The sequence below is a fragment of the Enoplosus armatus genome, chromosome 23 (genome assembly GCF_043641665.1).
Source record: "Enoplosus armatus isolate fEnoArm2 chromosome 23, fEnoArm2.hap1, whole genome shotgun sequence".
Lineage (NCBI taxonomy): Eukaryota > Metazoa > Chordata > Actinopteri > Centrarchiformes > Enoplosidae > Enoplosus > Enoplosus armatus.
In genome coordinates, this window is record NC_092202.1 from 1,752,435 (window position 1) to 1,771,085 (window position 18,651).

An 18,651-nucleotide genomic window follows, 5' to 3' on the forward strand; every position below is an offset into this window, starting at 1 on the left:
ATGCAGTAATTTAAAGGGTCCTAAATGTGTCTGGAGGTATCAGGGGGCACATGTGCAACCTGCCGATGCCTTTTCTAGCAATTAGGTGATAATATAAGGCAAACAATCACACTGACTGTCCTTGCTTGTCTTGTACAAGACAGGGATGTCTTGAATGTGTCATTGCATATGAAAATGTAAAACATAAAAATAATATAAATAAATAAACATAATAATGAAACTTGTGATTTGGTCGAACGGTACTACAAAGCCACCTCTTGTTTGGTTTTGGGAGCCCCTTAACTCAGCAGGGTAGAAGTGTTTGTAAGTGGTTCGACATTTTGGGAAAAACTTGTTTGCTTTCTAACGACGAGTTAGATGAGAAAAGTGATACCACTCTCATGTCTGTACAGTAAATATGTAGCCGGAGCTAGCAGCCAGTTAAATTAGCTTAGCACAAAGACTGAAAACTGGGAATTATTGTTTTTACACTTAGGTTTTTGTACGGATTAAACAAATGAGATACGATGGATTTTGTTACCTTTGGACAGAGCCAGGCTAGCTGTTTCCCCCTGTTTCCAGTCTTTGTGCTAAGCTAAGCTAACCTGCTGCTGGCTGTAGCTTCATATTTAACATACAGACGTGTGAGTGGTGTCTATCTTCTCATCTGACTCTCGGCAATAAAGTAAATATGTGTCCCCGAAATGCTGTGTGTAGAACAGTACTCAGTGGGATAGTAGTATATAAAGTAGAGCCACGTAGAGAAATTTACTGATAAACTGATACCAGTAACTACTGATAATAATATCAGCTGAGGCAGCAAGTCTGCTGACGTGACAAACATCTCACTCTCAACACACTGTGGTTAGCTAGTTCCTACCTCTGTAAACTGAGCATGCACACAGACAGATGTGAGGTGGCAGACGGCAGAAACAGAGGCAGACTTCGGACATCTGGAGAAACTTTGGTGGGTCTGACGCCTGGAGGAGAAGAAGAAGAAGAAGAAGAAGAAGAAGAGGACAGGAGGTGATGACGACCACAATGAAGGTTTACCTGCTGATATGGGCTGTCGGTGAGTCTGTGAGAAAAAGATTAACTATGGTTTATGATAGAGTGCATCTCCACCACATTGTAAGATCAATCTGTTATGTAGTGATATCTCTCCAATCATCATCCCTTCATACAGAGAAATCGAATCCAGTCAGGAAATGAAAGAACATTAAGTTCTCTTTCATTCATAAACCCATCCTCTTTGGCTTTTTAACTTCCATTAACGTACAAACAGCACATAAAACATCTGCAAATAGAGAGAGGCTACCGACCAATCAGAACACTAATATACTGTAGGGATAGAAATGTGAAGGAAGCAAACTAAAGCTAACATCTCCTCCTCGCTGTCAGCAGCTTCACCTCGGTTAACACCTTCATGGTGCAACATACGTCCCCTCTTTTGAAAAGATGAATTCACCCTGTGACGACGGGTCATACGTCAGCAGACGTTGTTTTTAAACTTCCTGTTCTTACACCTGTAGGTGCTGCAGTCTTGTTATCAAGGGGAGATGATGAGATGAATGAAACAGATGACGCAGATTATAATTCATATAGCAGCGGCGGCTCGTCAGACGAAAACGACCCCCAATCCTCTCTTTCCTCCTCAGGTAACCTCAATCTCCTCTGCTTCACATCCACTTCTTTATGTTCGCACAGTGAAACCTAACCCTTCTCTTCACGTAGACAGTTCAGGTTTTACTTGATAGGCAGAGAGGTGGACAGCAAAGTGCTATATTTCACGCAGTCCAAAACAACGAATCAAACAGAGGAAGTTTGCTTGCTTTTGGAGTTTGTCTGCTTTAGCGTGAGCTGCATGTTAGCTGCTCTGTCCTGCTTAGTCCTCATCCTTAAGACCTTTTCTCTGGTAACATTAAAAGTGTTACTGTTTGAAAATAAATCTTTATAAATCTTTGGGGTTTCGCGGAATCATACAGTATCTACGTTCTTGTCTGGCAAAAAGCTTGAGCCAACATTTGTCAAATGGTACAAACTTTAGTTAGAATTCAGGAATCTGATTCCTGCACCAGGTAGCGTCTCCAGAATCAGGCAACCATACATTTAATTTGCCGTTAAGCAACAGCAAGTTGTCTTGATAGTGCTGAGCTGGAGATTTCCAAATGGAGGAAGCTATTGTAGCATACCAGCTGTGTTGCACCATCCACTTTTCTTCAACCTCCTTTGTCAGAATATAAAAGGCTCCACAAAAGACGAGTTGATCTTTTTAATAAACTGTATGAACTTATTGTCCCTTGCTAACTGGCAGCTAAGCTGCTTTTATCGGACTTAACTTCAGTTATTGAAATGAACAAAATGCCAGGGTGGAGTATCGGCCTCGTACTGACAAAATAGAAAGAAGCTTGAAGAGCTCTTGTCTCTAAACAGCGCTAGCATTCTTATGGTTTACTAGTCTGTTAGCTGTTAGCTCGCCAGCTTCAGTCGTCCCTGCCAGAAGTCCCTACATCACCAAGCTTCTAGAGCCAAATATTTTACAAAGATGCACGGATAAACCTCGCTGTGCCACTCTGTGCTTTTTATAATGACGTTTTACGCTCATGTTGTTGCATTTGAATGGCTTACCTGTTGTCTCCCTCTACCCACAGATGCCAGCAGTACCAGTGACTCCTCTCCCTCCTCCTCCTCCTCCTCCTCCACTGCAGCTAACATCAACTCCATCTGTCTGGTCTCTGTTCTCTTAGTTTTGAGCATGTTCGCGTATTAAAAAAGGCATTTTGTGTCATGTTTGTGATGAACTGTGAACATGTAAATACACTGTAAACTCTCAGCAACTGTGAAAAGGCTTGCTTTATATTCTGCCTCTGTGACAGTACAGGATTGTTGTTTGCAGACGATGTCACCCTGTTTGGGTGTTTCCTATATGGAAAACCTTTTCAATTTTATTGCAGATACTATTATTATGGCTTTTCTTATGGCTGTATTTTCTTAACTTAAGAACTCAGAGATTAGATTAATAAGATAGATAAATAAAAAGTGATCAAACATTTTTGCTAATACATTTTACAGTTTTAAATGTCTTTTTTGGGGCATTTTAACACTTTTTTTTTTTTAAATTAGACAGTTGACATGCAGACAGGAAATGGGGGAGAGAGAGGGTATGACATACAACAAAGGTTGCTGAAATTGATTGCGGTTATGTGGCATGCGCTGTTATCATTTGGCAAGATAAAACTACTCGGTCAGATAAAAGCCATTTGAAGGCTTTACCTTTGACTCTGGAAACGTAAATCTTAAATGACCCTTGCTGTTGAGTAGAAAAACATTTTACCTTGACAGCACAGTCAATTATTGATATTATCAAATGGATTTTAGATAATTTCCCCATTTTTTGATGATCTGAAAGCAGCAAAAACTTCAAAACTGCATCCAAACTACTCAATTTTCATTATTTGCATATTCAAACATACTGCATGTTTGAGAATGTATACTTCCACCACCGCTAAACCCTAAAACCTCATGTTTACTATTGATGCTTTAGGTCACATGTTCTATGCTTAGCTAGCTATCCACAAAAAGAAGAAAAATACACCAAAACAAAAAGGTTCACATCATTTGCAGAGAAGCATGAAGAAGTCTTCAGCTGATCTGAATTTCCTTAAGCACCAAAACCTGGGATTCAGGAGCTTTTAGAAATGTTGTGGAGGATTCATGTTGCTGTTAAATATCCTCTGTTCTGTCTGCTGTTTCTTCAAACATGACAAAGTAAGAATTAGCTCTGAACAAGGTTTCCACCACCAATGTGTTGCTGAGGTACGACACCAAAAACTGAGCTAGCATCCTGTGTTGATCTGGAGCTAGCGCTGCGGTCGATGACTCAGTTCCTGAATACTGACTGATACTGAGAGAGATTTAGAGGGTAGAGAGACATAGAGAGTAAGAGAGAGAGAGAGAGAGAGAGAGAGATGTTGAGAAATAGAGGGGGGAGAGAGGAAAAGGTTAGGGTTGAGAAAAAAAACTGGTTGTAGAAGGCGGAAAGTACCATAAACAAGAAAGAGCAAGAGGAGAGAGGTGAAGATAAAGGTGGGCAAAAGGGAGCAAGATATACACTACATGGCCAAAAGTATGTGGACACCCAAATATCACAATCACATGTGATTGCTGAACATGTCATTCCAAAATCATGGACATTACTGTGCTTCTGTGACAGCCTCCTCTCTCCTGGTTTCAGTCTTTCCACCAGATGTTTGAACCGGCTGCAGGGATTTGATCCCATTCAGACACAAGGGCAGCAGTGAGGTCCAACACTGATGTTGGGGGATCAGGTCTGGCTCACAGTCGGCGCTCCAGTTCGTTTCCCGAAGGTGTTGGATGGGGTTGAGGTCAGGGCTCTGTGCAGACCAGTCTAGTCCTCCCACACCAAACTGGAAACACGATAACATCGAAAAGGTTGAATTCCCCCAAACTGATGCTACGAAGAAGAACACTGTTGTCTCAAATATCACTGAATGATGTAGCATTAAGATTTCCCCTGATGAGAACAAACTGTTCTGTGTCCACATACTTTTGGCCATTTCGTGTTCTAAGACAGAACAGACAAAAAGAGTGAGAATAAAGCAAAGAAGAAAGAGAGGCAGAAAGTGACTGGCAGGTAGGATGAAGAGAGAGCTGCAGAGATAGGAAGAGAGAGGGGGGGGGGGGCTGAGAGACACTGAGAACGAGTGGAGAGAGAGAGAGAGGAAGAGAGAGCACAAAGCAGAGAGCTCACAGAGAAGAAGAAGAAGTGAGAGTAGAGGTAAAAGGAACAGAATAAAGGCAATAAAAGGACACTTGACCGCCTCGCCGATGACCGTCCACCATCTTTAACAAGATATTCTGAGAGAGAGAGAGAGAGAGAGAGGGAGAGAGGGAGAGAAGAAGTAAGTCCGTCACCATGCTGAAGTCGTGGAGTCGCCTCTGCTTCCTCGGTGAGTTCAGCTCAACCGCCGACCGGCCGTCATCTCAGATTTCAAACCAAGTTTACTTGTTAGTTTTCCAGAGAGATAATGAAGGTACATAAAAAAAAAATCTGATTTATTGCTAAGTTAAAAAGCAGAAGAGGAAACCAGCCCCCCCCCCCCCCCCCCCCCCCGCGCTCGCTCACACTGCAAATTCAAACCTTTCAAGGCTCGAGGTTCAGATTATTTTGACACCAGTTGAATCAGACGCTGCAGAAGCCTCGAGGTTTCGCTCCCGAGCGTGTGCATTCAAGACGGGCTTTCAGTTACTTCCACAGCCGTCCATTAATTTACCATAACTTCCAAGGCCTTGATTTAGTCTTTAATCTACACTTGAATGTCCTTGAATGACTTTAGGGTTAATTTAAGCACTCAGGAACACCTGCCACATGCAGGAAGCACTATGGAGCACACACATGCTGCCATATAGGCGGACAATGATCTTGAATTATCCGGAAATTAAAGTAAATCTATAGGTTTTTAATAAACTATGTATTCTTAATTTAAAACGAATTCCACATTATTTATCTTTAATGTCACCTCTGAGTGGTACTTTTCTCATTAGCGCAGCCTCATTTATTCTACCTTAAATGTGCAAAATAATGCATCTCTATTTAATATGCAAATATGCAATTTCTTAACAAGTCTGATTTGTTAAACCACAGATATATGAGACAGTGTGTGAATATGAAGTATTTTTGCTAATATATGAATCAAATATGGGACATAAAACATTAATAAATCACATATTGAAATATAAAATAGATCAGATGATGTCAATAGACGATTAAGCTTCAGTTTCTAGATCACAGACGTTACAAGCAGCCGAGGTCAAAGGCCGGAGGTCACATTAATGTAAATATGTGATTAATGCACTCCTACATTACCAGATTATTTTGTCGGCCTCCTGTCCTGTCTCACTTCTCTGCTCACATTTTCACACCAGCGTTTGTCTTTTTCACACATATGAAAACTTGTCGCAGCAGCAAAACTAAGACCTGAGCCCTCAACAAGTACACCTATCGACTATTACTGAGAATATGTTCATTTTATTTCTGTTCTTTTAGCTTACATTGGGGATTACACAATCTGTTTGAAATGTAAATGTTACTGTAACATCATCAAGTCCTTGCATGGTCTTTTAACCCCCCCCCCCCCCCTTCATCATTCCCTCTTTCTGTCTCAGTTCTAGCAGTGTCCTCCATTTCCAGAGGACAAAATCAAACTACTGTTTCACCACATAACGAGGACCCTAATAAGAAGGAAGGTACAGTGCCGACAGAGCGGGTTGTGTCCTGTCATGTACTGCTCTGTACTGCAGTGGTTCCCAAACCTTTATTTAAACCAACGGCCAGAAACTGTCCACACAGTTAAATGTGTAAATTTCGTAATTCAGACTGCTGCGAACCTGGAACACTCGCATGCTTAGAAAGTGTGTTGTGTTACCATGACAACCTGCAACCCTAAACTGTTCATGTAAATGGTGTAAAAGGCAGCCTTGGCTTGTCCTTGAGACACTTTGGAAACCACTGCTGTCCTGTCCTGTCCTGATCTGTCTTGTCCCGAATTGTCCTATGATGTACTTTACTGTGTCGTCTATCTGTACTGTGCTGTCCTGAACTGTGCTGTCTTGTCCTCTAGCGCCCTGTCCTGCAATCTACTGTACTCTACTGTCTAGTCCTGCGCTGTGCCGTATTGTCTTGTCCTATACTGTCATATATTGTGGTTTCCTGTCCTGTCCTGTAATGTACTTTACTAAACTGTCCAGTTCTGCCCTGCAGTGTTCACTGCTTGTCCTGTCCTCTATTGATCACTACCGTCCTGTCCTGTACTGTCCTGTACTTTTGTTTTTCTGTCCTGTTATGTACTGTACTGTCCTGTCCTCCTCTGTCCTAAACTGTCCTGTCCTCCACTGTCCTAAACTGTCCAGTTCTGTCCTGTCACATCCTGAACTGTCCTGTCCTGTCCTGTATATTGTACGGCGTCCTGTCATGGCAGATAAAGGCTGGATGTGTTGTAATGTGCTATGTTGGGCTCTGACATGTTACATAACTGTGTCGTCCTGCATCTGTACTCATGGCCATGGTCCCCACATCCTGCATCTGTCCTGTACTGGTGTTATGTGAGAGGAGGTGGTCTATGGGCCTCAGAGTGTTTAGAAAACATCTGGCTGATTCTGTGCGTCTCCTCCTCCTCTGACACAGATTCCTTCTTGAGTCCTCCCATAACACCATCGCCGTTATCGGACGAAACTAAAGATATCATGACGTCCTCAGCTTCTCCTCAGAATCATACATCAGCGACTGCAACAGATGTGCCTTCAACTGCCTTCACGGTAACAACTGCTCCCAACCGGAGCCAATTATCTCATATATTATTAAGTTGTACCTCTGTACCTGTAGCACTCCTCAGCTGTATGAAACCAGCTTCATAAACTCTCAGGTTGTTTTTTAAGTTCTCAAAGTGAAACCAGACAATGCCTAGCATAGAAATGAATGATTATGAATGAAACAAGTGGCCTTTATTTCATATTAATTATATATTCCCATTGTTGGTAAATATGCTTATTCTCTTTCTTTCTGAGAGTTAGAACTGCTTAGCTTAGCTTAGCATAAAGACTGGAAGCAGGGGGAAACAGCTAGCCTTGCTCTTCTCAAAGCCCACAAATTCACTGAAAGTCGTTTTCTGCTTGAGCACAAATTAAACAAACAAGATATAACTTTGCTGCTTTTCCCTTTTCAGTGTAATTTAATATTTTTGGATTTTGGACTTTTGATCAGAGGAGTCAAAAAGTCAAAACAAGCTAAATGAAGATGTCATCTCTGGAAAATTATGAACATTTTTCACGGTTTTCTGCCATTTTATTGTCTAAAAAATAATTGAAAAAATATAGATTGATCATAAAGACGATCATTAGAACATAACTTTGACAAAAATAAATAACCAGCAAGTTTCAAGCCCTTGTAAGTTGATTATCGCGTGCTGTACTGAAAGGAAACAATGGCTTTGTGAAAGTTATACTTCTGAAAATGTTTGGCAAATAAAGTACGTTTAACTGAGCTAAAACAATCCCACTGTCCTTTAAAAACCTCAAATAACTAAGAAACAATCTTCAGAATACAGGACCCAACTAAACCAAAGCACTACAGCTGGACTGAAATAAATCAGCCTGTCACAGGAAAGTTTCGTTGAGACAGAGCAGATTAGAAAACGAAATGTTGGGATCTAAATGATGCGTGATGTGATGCTTTCAAACACAAACTGACGTCTTTTACAGACTCAAGAAGAAACGCAGAGTCCAGACGGAGATCTCTATAACGTCAACCTTACAACGAAGGGAGTCGATGGCAGCTCAGCGCCACAGACGACAGCTTCGGTCGGCGTGCCGTGGGGCGGGGGGGAGGACGTTAATGTTGACGTGACAACAGTTTCTATGATGACAGCCAGTAGCTCATCAAAGCCAGGTACCTTACTAGATGTAAAAAGCATATTTGTGAGTTGTGTGTTTGTCTTCCTGTGTGTCATACCACAACTGTCACATATTCTCTGTAACTGCTAGCCAGCTGCCACACACACACACACACACACACACACACACAAACTGTCAAACACACAAATGTGGTATGTCACTTCAACTCATACTAAGGGCTACCAGGCACACACATAACTCTTTTAACCTCCTAAGACCCAAGCTCTATCTTAATTTCTCTTTGCTATTTGGGCTTATTGGGACCTGATAAGTATAAAAACTAAGCATCATCTGTTGACATGATGTGGTTCCGCATACGGGGACAATTCTGAATTTCCATATAAGCAGAATTAAGTATTATGGTATAACCCAAAATGTGATGTCCACGCATGTGGATGCCAGGTCTTAGGAGGCTAAAGAATCATTTTGAAATCATATTTTTTCTAAACAATTAATGGATTAATTGAGAAAATAATCAGCAGATTAATTGATAATGAAAGATGAGTTTTGAAGTCATAAAATCAAAGCTAAAAAATCATCAGGATGAGATTCTTCTTCAGCTGATACTTTAACCTGTGGCCTTTAGTGATTTATTTAAAATATTTCACATTGACTAATAGTATTTTTATTTTTTTGGCATTTTATTTAGTCTTAGATATCGTCCTAAACTAGAGTACATAGTGTAAAGGATTGTATAAAGTTTTTGTCTTCTTTGAAAAGAGAAATAAGCTCTTTTCCCATGCAAGAGTCCAATTTGAATTTTTGCCTGTGTCTTCACTGTCATATCCAATAATGGGACATTAGATGCCCCCAGTAACAACAAAAATGCCCCCCAAAATAATAAAAATAGTGGTCTGGAGGCCTGGCCGGTGGTAGAGCCACTGATATACAAGATGGTATCGTCAGCGTAGAAATGTACACAACAATGCTCACTTGGAAAAATAAATATTATATATGTATAGAGTAAATAGCAGAGAGGGGTCATATTGATCCTTGTGGGACACCTTTCATCTGCAACCACCAGGGGACTTGATTTGAAGCTATCATCAACAACAGTCTGAACTCTAACCAGACAGATATGATCATCAAAACCTTTGGAAAGCGGATTTTGCCTTTATTTGACAGCAATGGTATAGATACAGACAGGAAACATGGGCAGAGAGGAGTATGGCATGCAACAAATGTCCCCGGTCGTATGTGTCTTAACCACTAGGCCACCAGGACGCCCCTCACACTGACTAACTAATAACATCCAGTCTACAATGTCTGCCCTCGTCTGTCCCTGGGAATGTTAGCTGACGAGGGTTTATCAGACGAAGGTGACATTAGACACCTCAGTCTGTACATTTCTTCTGCGTCTGTAACCCACAAGGGGGTATGAATGATGACACCGTGAATTGACACTGTATTTGTTTGAACTGAATTACTGAACCTCAGAGTGCTGAACAGTAACCAGTCGTCTGTCTCTTTTAGTAACAATTGAAGGCAAGGGTAGTTCGTCCTGGGGTAAGGATGCTGTCCTATTATTTTTTCTATCATGTCAAACAAGCATGTTCCATTCTGTCTTCTTTGGTGAATGCTACGCCCCCTCCCACATGGAGCTCCAAAGTGTTCAATATTAACTAAATGAATAAACATTATGAAAAAAATATATATAAATCCACCAATACATTGTGAAATTGAATGAATAATTAAAACTCATTATTACTGAATGTTATTTCATCATTCTTGTATTCATATTAAATGTTTATTTCAAAAGTCTGTTTATTTCATAATATTAAACACTTCGAGACTCCATACTTCCTTAGTAATCAAATGTACAGATTTTTGTTTTTATCAATGAATTTTTTAAACTATGTATTTATTATTTATTTTTCTATACTTTCCTGATAAGTAATTTCTTTGTGGAAAATTTGAGCGCCCAGATGCTACCCCTACTGCTAATAAAACTGAAATGGCTCTCTCTACCTCTGTCTCTAGGTTATGTGATCCTGGTATTGATCATCCTGATGATCATTGCTCTGTGTGTCATCCTCTACTATCTCAGGAGAGTCTCCAGGGTAAGAGAATGAGATTTAAAACACATATTTCATTTCTCGTACCATGTTACAGTTAAGTCATGGTGCATTTCTGGTTATTACTGACTTTCTCATTTGTGTGTCCAGACGTACTCGTTTGACCTCCAGCGTCCGGGTCCTGCCAACCACCTCAACGAACCCACCGGCACCTTTGAACCAGTCTACCTGGACGACCTGGGTGTGTGTGGGCTTACATTTAAATTGCTGTATCATGCATATATATGAGCATATCCTGACGTGTGTGCTTTGGTTTGTGTGTGTTGTATCTCAGAGCGACCGGCGCCAAAAGACCAAGTGACCTCCGATGACCTTTCACCTCCTCCGGTAGCCAACGGCACAACTCTGTCGGAGGAAAAGGGCTCCAACGGAGAGAACGGTACAACAGCAAATGCAATTTTTTAGCTTTGAATTCACCCGCTAGCAGAACTGTAATCTACAAAACTACAAAATAGAGAGTGTGGAGAAAAGTGTGGCAAGGCAAACCAAAGAGACGAGTTGAAACCACATCCTCACCAGTACACCAGTTTCTGTATGTTATTTTTCTGCTTTTTTTCAATTAGCACATTGTCAGTTTTTTTAAATGGAGCTGGTCAAGTAGTGATCTCCATTAGTTCATTATAGCTTGCAGCCTATTGAAAAGTTTGACCTTGGTGACAAGGACTGTGTCTACAATAATGATGTCTTGACTGCCTCAGACGACTTGAATCACTTCAACATGCATTTAAGTAATTTCTTATCCATATAACTTGAATACAAACAAACAATGAACAATTCACATCTTCACATTTATCAAGCGTACATCTTTTCAATAACCCTCAAGCAGTCAGAAAACATTGCACCTTGTCTTACCTTTCCTTCTCTTTTGCTCGGTCCTTCACTCCAGCTCCACAGGAACAGCCAGATGCAAACGGTCTGGGGTCTTCACCCACCAGTAACACCAGTCTCTCATTGGGCGACGACCCAGCTGTAAAGACATCCAGCCCACTGGGCAGTACAGACCTATTCTTTGATGGTTTTAGGAAGGAGCAGCAGAACGAAAACAACAACAACCCATGTAAGATACAAACGTGTATGTATGCCTTAAAGGAGTACCGGTAATGCCGAAGCCCAAAAATGCTTCATCCAATTCCCATAATGCAACTCAACAGTCTTTATTTAGACCCTCAAAACAAAACTGCACTAAACCAAAAGCAGCTCATACTGGTTAGACAGTGGTGTTCATGCTGCTAACTGATAGCAGCCAAAGCTGGCCAGTATTGCTGAAACAACATCCAATGTAACATCACAACGGTATAAAATAAAGAGTGGTAGACGGGACAATGGTAAGTGTAATGAATCTAATTGATAAATTAAATTAATTCAGCATTTGTAGACGCATCAATACCAAAACACAGCTGCTAGCCTGCAGGCTAACACCCAGGCTAACACTCACCTTCCTTAAATTCAGTTACTGCTGTTTTTCTTTCATTTGAGAGCATGCGAGTTAGTAATTCAGGTTCTCTAACAACATCATTTGTGCACTCATTAGCATTTGTTTTACTCCTGCCATTTGTTTGTGGTTTTATCGAGAGAGTTTAACCTAGCTTAGCACAAGGTCTGGAAGCAGGGGAAAATTTAGCCTCCACCAAAAGCAGAAAGAAAAAAGTCCCAAACCCCAAAACTGTCTTGTTTACATTTTGTGTCTTACAATCTTGTGAGCTAGCTTTGAGTTGTTAGAAGGCACCTTTGATGGCGCTAAGCTAGCATTTTCTGCCTGCTCCTCGTTTTGGTGCTACGCTAGGCTAAAGAAGTCAATTAGCTAATATCAATTTCAGCAAGAGAAGTAAGGAAGGAAAGGAAACAAGTCTATTTTGCTAAATATCTTTGGATAAATATTTTGGGAAAATATAGCTAAATCTGTGTGTCCTTCTCTTGTGTCTCCTTTCCTTAGCGGTTTGCTCCAGTGACCCATTTGTTGAAATAAACCTGGACGACCCGGCATGGTGCGATCAGCTCCTCACCTCTCCTGAAGCTCCTTCTTCTGTCCTCCCCTTCTCTCCGTTCTCCTTCTCCTCCTCCTCCTCCTCCTCTTCTTCTTCTTAGCACCTTCAGTGATCAGCTGGAGCTTTTTGTCGTGGTGTATTTAGACCTCAGCTCTGGTCTCTACACCAAAACACTCAGTTCAGTTAGCCTGAACTAACCATTAGCTTGCTAACTAGCCAGCGCGACTCAGCGTTTCTTGCTGTAGTTTTTAGCAGCAGCAGCCTTTGTGTTATCGCCGTGGTGTCTTTAAAGTGAACGAGGATGATGATGGAGCGTTATTATCAGCCTTAAGCAATGTTTTGTCAAAGTACAAAAATATGTTGCTAGCAAGCTATTAAAAACTCCTGACAAAATCAAGCTTTAACTGCACAACCTGTTACTGTAAATATGTTTTCTATATTATGAAATATGGGTTCAGTAATTCTTCAAATGCTGTAAAACATATTCATATACATTTTAAATAGGAATTTTGTGAGGTTATGAAGAAATGCTTTGAGGCTGTGTGTTTTCATTTGCAGTATTTGTTTTTTAATGAATTAATTAATAAATACAAAATGTAAATGCTGTCATTTTGCTTTATTTAGTTAAAGCTTTGAACCAGGTTTTTTTTAGTGACTGTGTGAAATAGCTTCAGGTAGGCTACAGCATGCTGTCTGGCTACCTGGTGGAGTTTATACTGGTTGAAGCTAAATAAGAGAACTGCACCTTCGTAATGAACTCAGGTCTCGTACGTTCACAAATCTCCAAGTGGTCTGAGAACACTAATTAAGTGGCTTTACATATGATTAACTTCTCAAAGTCCGGGAGATCCCAAAACTTCAAAACACGTCAAGGTATATTTTGGAGTCTTGTTATGAAACGGTGCACAAGACGGAACATCTCCATTTACACAGCCATAAAAAACATGGCGTCTCTTCAATATACAGCATTTCACTGCATCAGAATGCAGAAGACACGCAGAATATGTGGTATGTGTTACAGAGAAAATGTTATTTTTCTAAATGTATTTCCACGACAGGGGAAATTTAAAGGGGATAAATAAATATATGATATATATAATAATAAGTTTGACAGCTCACAGCTGTTGTATCTGTACTGCACTCGTCCTTTAAGTTTTTACAGATTAGCTCCACATTATTTAGATAAAGTGAACACAGTGCAGGTTTCAGATCCGTCGAATAACTTCCTATCAAAATAATGGACAACGTAAAGATGAAGAACAGCGTTTCCTCCATCAAGTCCATTATCAGTGTTGGACTATGATTTGAGATGTTGTTTTACTACAAACACAGAAAAAGGAACTGAAACAGCAACAGTTTTTATTTATTTACTTTCATCCCAAAAGCAGAAAACGAATTCATACAATCATCATCACCATCATCATCATCATACATTCGTCAACACAAATAAGATGACGTGAATAAAACGGGATAAAGTAAACATTTGATCCATTGATGAATAAAAACACATACAGTAAGCCCTGAACATACATTAAATGATCCAGATATCAGAGTGAAACGTTATCCTCTTTACATCAGCAGTACTTGTTACTGCAGTACTCTTTATGGTGTTACAGTACATCTGATGTCTGTTACCTCAAACCGAACCAGCGCCTGCACAAGGGGCCTCTGGATCAGGTGACCATGAGGTCGAAAACCACCACAAAGCTCAGCTGTAGTGTTTCTCGCTCGTCCAGCCCGTCAGGCACCCAGCTGGGCAGCAGGGGGCAGCAGAGAGCTGAAACATTTCATATATGTGTGGATGCAACTCAACTTCTCAACTTCTAGGTTCCACCTTTTCCCACGTCAGGTGGAGCGGAGAGCAGCAGCACAGCGACAGACAGCCAGGACAGCTGCCGCCGCCGCCGCCAGGCCCAGTCCGACATAGAGGCCGGGTCTGCTCCGGCTCGCTGGTGCTGGTGCTGGTGCTGGTGCTGGTTTTGGTATCAAAGGCTTGTTGACGGCGGCTGTAAAGAACATGAAAAGTGTGTATGTGAATTATCTGAGGAGAAAACATTTTGTTTTACGGACAGGTGTGTTTTAGATAAAGTGACATCTTGTTTCTCAAATTCTGCTTTAGATTCTTGTCACATTATTTGAGTAAAAATATAAACTCAAAGGCTCCTAAAAACAACAGTTTCTCACTAATTACATGGTGTTTTGTAAATCTTTTTATACACACTATATATATATATTTATTATGTATATATTGCACACTTAAGCTGTTTACTCAAGTTGGACACACCAGCATTAATCACTTAATTCCGTCACTTCCACTTTTGCCTGCTGTGAAAATCCCTTTCATTCACTTCTGACATCACCATATCCGACCAATGGTCTTTCTACCTGCATTCCTCGAGCCAATCAGAGGCTACTCTTTAAGTATCACTGCCTTTCTGTCTTTCTGTCCCCCAGACACATCACCGCCTTGTCCCTCAGGATGATCCAGGTGTTTCCATCTTGGCTGCTGTACAGTATGTACTGAGAGACAGACTTTCATGTGATTTGTTGACAATGACAAAAACAAAGAACATCACCAGCCTCGTCCTTTAACAGGTTTTCACGTCACCAGCTTGTAGCTGTTGCCATGGAGGATGACTAACTCAAATGACAAATCAGAGAGCCGCTATGTATCCGCCTGAGTCGACTCACCAGTGATGTTGAGCGAGAACTCTTTCACCTTCTTGCCGAGTCCAGTGGCCATCCTGCAGAGGTACCGGCCCGAGTCCTCAGTCCCGACTCTGGACAGAAGAAGACTGACGCGTCCCCTTCTCAGAGCGTCTTTGTCACACTGCACACGTCCTGCAAACTGCTCATGCTGAGGCTCCTCAACGCTGTTGTCCAGGTGATAAAAAACCTTCAGCTCAGGTACCACAAACACACAGTGGATCTTGAGTGAGGGGATGGAGACGTTGGCTTTGGACGAGAAGCGCCACGCCACGGCGACGCTGTCGTTCTCCTCTGCCTGATAGTCGAGAGTGTTGCGAGGCTCAAACATTCCTGAGAGGACAGACAGGACAGACAGGACAGAGAGGACACGCTTAAATCATAAACTTTTCGATAAGACTACGATAGTATCTCAGTACTTTTTAGCTGTTGTAGCGTAACCACCAAACAATGTGTTTGTGTTCACTGTTGTCACAGGAACATTATACAGCAATCAATCAAATAGTTGTTGAGACACTTCACAAAAAAAAACCCCCACAAATGTGAGCCTCATGGAAAATCATTGGGATACATCCACCTGAATGTCCGTACAAAAGGTGGATCCATCCCATAATGGTTGATATATCAGTCGGGACCACTTCGCCGTCCCTCACAGAGCCACACAGGCAGCTGTATAACACCCACCATGTAACTTTCCGAGGTCGCTAAAACCCCCAAATACCAGAAAACGTGACGTCAGTGTCTCTGAGCCCAAACAGCTCGTTCTGCCCCCCCCCCCCCCCGCCTTTGAATATGAAATAAACTGAAGGTGTGAACTGACCACAGACGCAGGAGGTGAGGACGATGAGCAGCAGGATCCTGCAGATCATCTCGTCCCTGAGAGGAAACAGACACATGTGATGTGTGAACAGAGTGAACGCTGGACTTAATAATGACAGTTTACTCCACCCCCCCCATCACCTTCTCCACACTCTCTGTCTCGAGCTAACGGTTACTTCTTAAAGTATTAGTAGTACTACTACCTTAAAGTCACAGCCGCCTCCTCCTGTCTGTCCTCTTTCAACACTTTCCTGGAACAGCAGAGTCTCTGTCCTCTGCTTATATATCTGCATAACGGTGGAGTGACTCTGCCTCCTCTGACTCCACCTGCTCCTCTGACTCCACCTGCTCCTCTGCCTCCTCTGACTCCACCTGCTCCCGCCTCTGTCTGGCCCCCCCCCTCCACCGGCTGACGGTGTGTCGACACACTGCAGCCTCTCAGCCGTCTCTGCCGCCCCCTGTGGTCAGGGTCTCTCTCACAGCATCAGCACACATTAGGTTATAAAGACAGGTGGAGACCGGGTGGAGACCGGGTGGAGACCGGCGACAAAGAGCCAGATCTCAACGTTAAGATGTTTATGTCCGGTTCCAGTTATTGATGACAACTTAAAGTATCCACAACCCAAAGCTCGTTTTGACACGTGGTTTCAAATGACGGGCGCTATGGGGGGGGGGGGGGGGGGGGGGGTGGCGGAATGTGGAGAAACAGGTGAAAGGTCATATGTGTGTGTGTGTGCGCGCGCATAAACAGACAGAGAGTAAATACCACAACACAAATGCTGAGTGGGGGTGTGGGGGGGTGTTGCAGCCTCCTGGTGAGGCCCGGTTGTAGACCTGGTTCGGTGCGGCACCCACCCGAGGACTCCAGGTCCTGCACGGTCCCACACCAGCGTCAGGTGCTCGGGTGTCTCATCGGAGCTTCACTGCACTCTTTTATACCGGAGGACCCTCCTCGTGTCCCACCCCGTGGATACGGTTGCCTGGCAACGGGAAAAACACAGTGAACACATAAACACGACGCTGACGGGGCCGTCAAGGTGCCGCCTCCAGTCAGTCCTCCAGACACGTGACGGGAAACCCCTCCTGGCCAATCAGCGGTGAGGAAAAAACGGAAACCCCCCCCCTCACCTCCTCCCTCCCAGTTCACATTGAAGGGTGGTTTATTGGGCGTGTCACGGAAACCAGAACGTCCTGAAGTGAGTCACGCTGAAGGTGTCTGTGCGGGACCAACACTGAGGAAGAGGAGCGACTCTGACCTAAACTTGTAACACTCGAGCGTTGAGAAAGGTTTAGTTTCGGTTTGCTCCGCAGGTGTCCGGCCTTTTCCCACCTGAACAGGTTGGACTCTTCTAGTTTAGGCTCTAGTTCTGGTTTAAGGTGCCTCTTTATTTTCGTCAAACAAGGAGCAGCCGTGGAAACAGCTGCAGGTGTGTCAGACACACAGACCCAGACGGGTGTGATCACCTGAGGAAGAAGTTCTCACGCACCCTGAAGTCCAAACGGAGGCACTTCATGGATCTCACCAAGGTTATAATTAATATAAACACCACAGGAGTGGGTGTAGTCCAGGTGGGTGTAGTCCAGTATAGTCAACAACATAACAGTACTGCATTATAAGTAAAAGTACTCGTTCTGCAGTACAGCCGTGGCCAAAAGTTTTGAGAATGACACAAATATTAAAAGTCTGCTGCCTCAGTTTTTATGATGGCAATTTGCATAAACTCCAGAATGTTATGAAGAGCGACCAGATGAATTGCAATTAATTGCAAAGTCCGTCTTTGCCATGAAAATGAACTTAATCCCACAAAAAACATTTCCACTGCATTTCAGCCCCCCCACAGAAGGAGTGGCTGACATGTTCCCAGACCTTAATCCCATTGAGAACTTGTGGTCAACCCTCGAGAGGCCGGTGGACAAACAGAAACCCACAAATTCTGACAAACTCCAAACATTGATTATGCCAGAAGGGGCTGCCATCAGTCAGGATGTGGCCCAGAAGTTGATTGATTGAAGTAATTGTCAATAAAAGCCTTTGACACTTATGAAATGCTTGTAATGATACTTCAGTGTACCACAGTAACATCTGACGAAGAGATCTAAAAACACTGAAGAGGCAGCCTTTGTGTCTCCTGTGCCTGACATGTTATTCTATCTGACTTTATTAGATAGTAGTTTAGTCCAGCGGTTCCCAACCTGAGGGTCCGGCCCGTCTAAAGGGTCACCAGGTAAATGTGAAGAAGTTCGGATACATGAATTTATCATCTAATCTGTGACGTCTTCGTGCATCATTATTTAAATCAAACCGTCCGAGTAGTTTAGAAGTTTAGGTGGGAAGTTACTCTCAGCCGCGACTCGAAAGTGTTGTATTTTATAAACTCTCTGGACATTTTGGTGCTCTGGTTGAGACCTCCGCTGACGTCCCTTTCACTAGAGTATTTCATTACATGTACTTTATTATTTTAAATGTCATTCAGCTTCATTGTCGTCGTACTTCTTGGGGTTCACTGGACGACAGCGGCACACTTTGAGAAATAAAGCTTCAAATCACAAAACATTTCTGCCTCATCTTTGGCTCATCACATGGTTTCATGTCAAATCTAAGCTAAGAGACTCGTAAC

General features: G+C 42.5%; 1 protein-coding gene and 1 long non-coding RNA gene across 2 annotated transcripts; both read left to right on the top strand.

Annotated features, from left to right (window-relative positions):
• The first annotated feature begins 908 nt into the window (after positions 1-908).
• Positions 909-3,014, top strand: LOC139306334 (uncharacterized). Its single transcript, XR_011599433.1, has 3 exons — positions 909-1,051; positions 1,512-1,637; positions 2,631-3,014. It is a non-coding gene; the product is annotated as an uncharacterized lncRNA (long non-coding RNA).
• Positions 3,015-4,915: 1,901 nt separating this feature from the next.
• On the top strand, positions 4,916-13,059 carry LOC139306226 (uncharacterized). The gene is made up of 6 exons (XM_070930176.1): positions 4,916-4,949; positions 10,429-10,508; positions 10,614-10,704; positions 10,798-10,902; positions 11,410-11,580; positions 12,457-13,059. Exons 1-6 carry the CDS (start codon positions 4,916-4,918, stop codon positions 12,606-12,608), a joined length of 633 nt encoding a protein of 210 aa, XP_070786277.1. The 3' UTR covers positions 12,609-13,059.
• The last annotated feature ends 5,592 nt before the right edge of the window (positions 13,060-18,651 follow it).

What these genes read in the sequence shown, in the direction of transcription:
- LOC139306226 (XM_070930176.1), top strand. Translation starts at nt 4,916, where the DNA reads ATGCTGAAGTCGTGGAGTCGCCTCTGCTTCCTCG. An exon ending in ATCTCAGGAGAGTCTCCAGG is followed by an intron (nt 10,509 to 10,613) that starts GTAAGAGAATGA and finishes TTGTGTGTCCAG; the next exon opens with ACGTACTCGTTTGACCTCCA. An exon ending in GGGCTCCAACGGAGAGAACG is followed by an intron (nt 10,903 to 11,409) that starts GTACAACAGCAA and finishes CCTTCACTCCAG; the next exon opens with CTCCACAGGAACAGCCAGAT.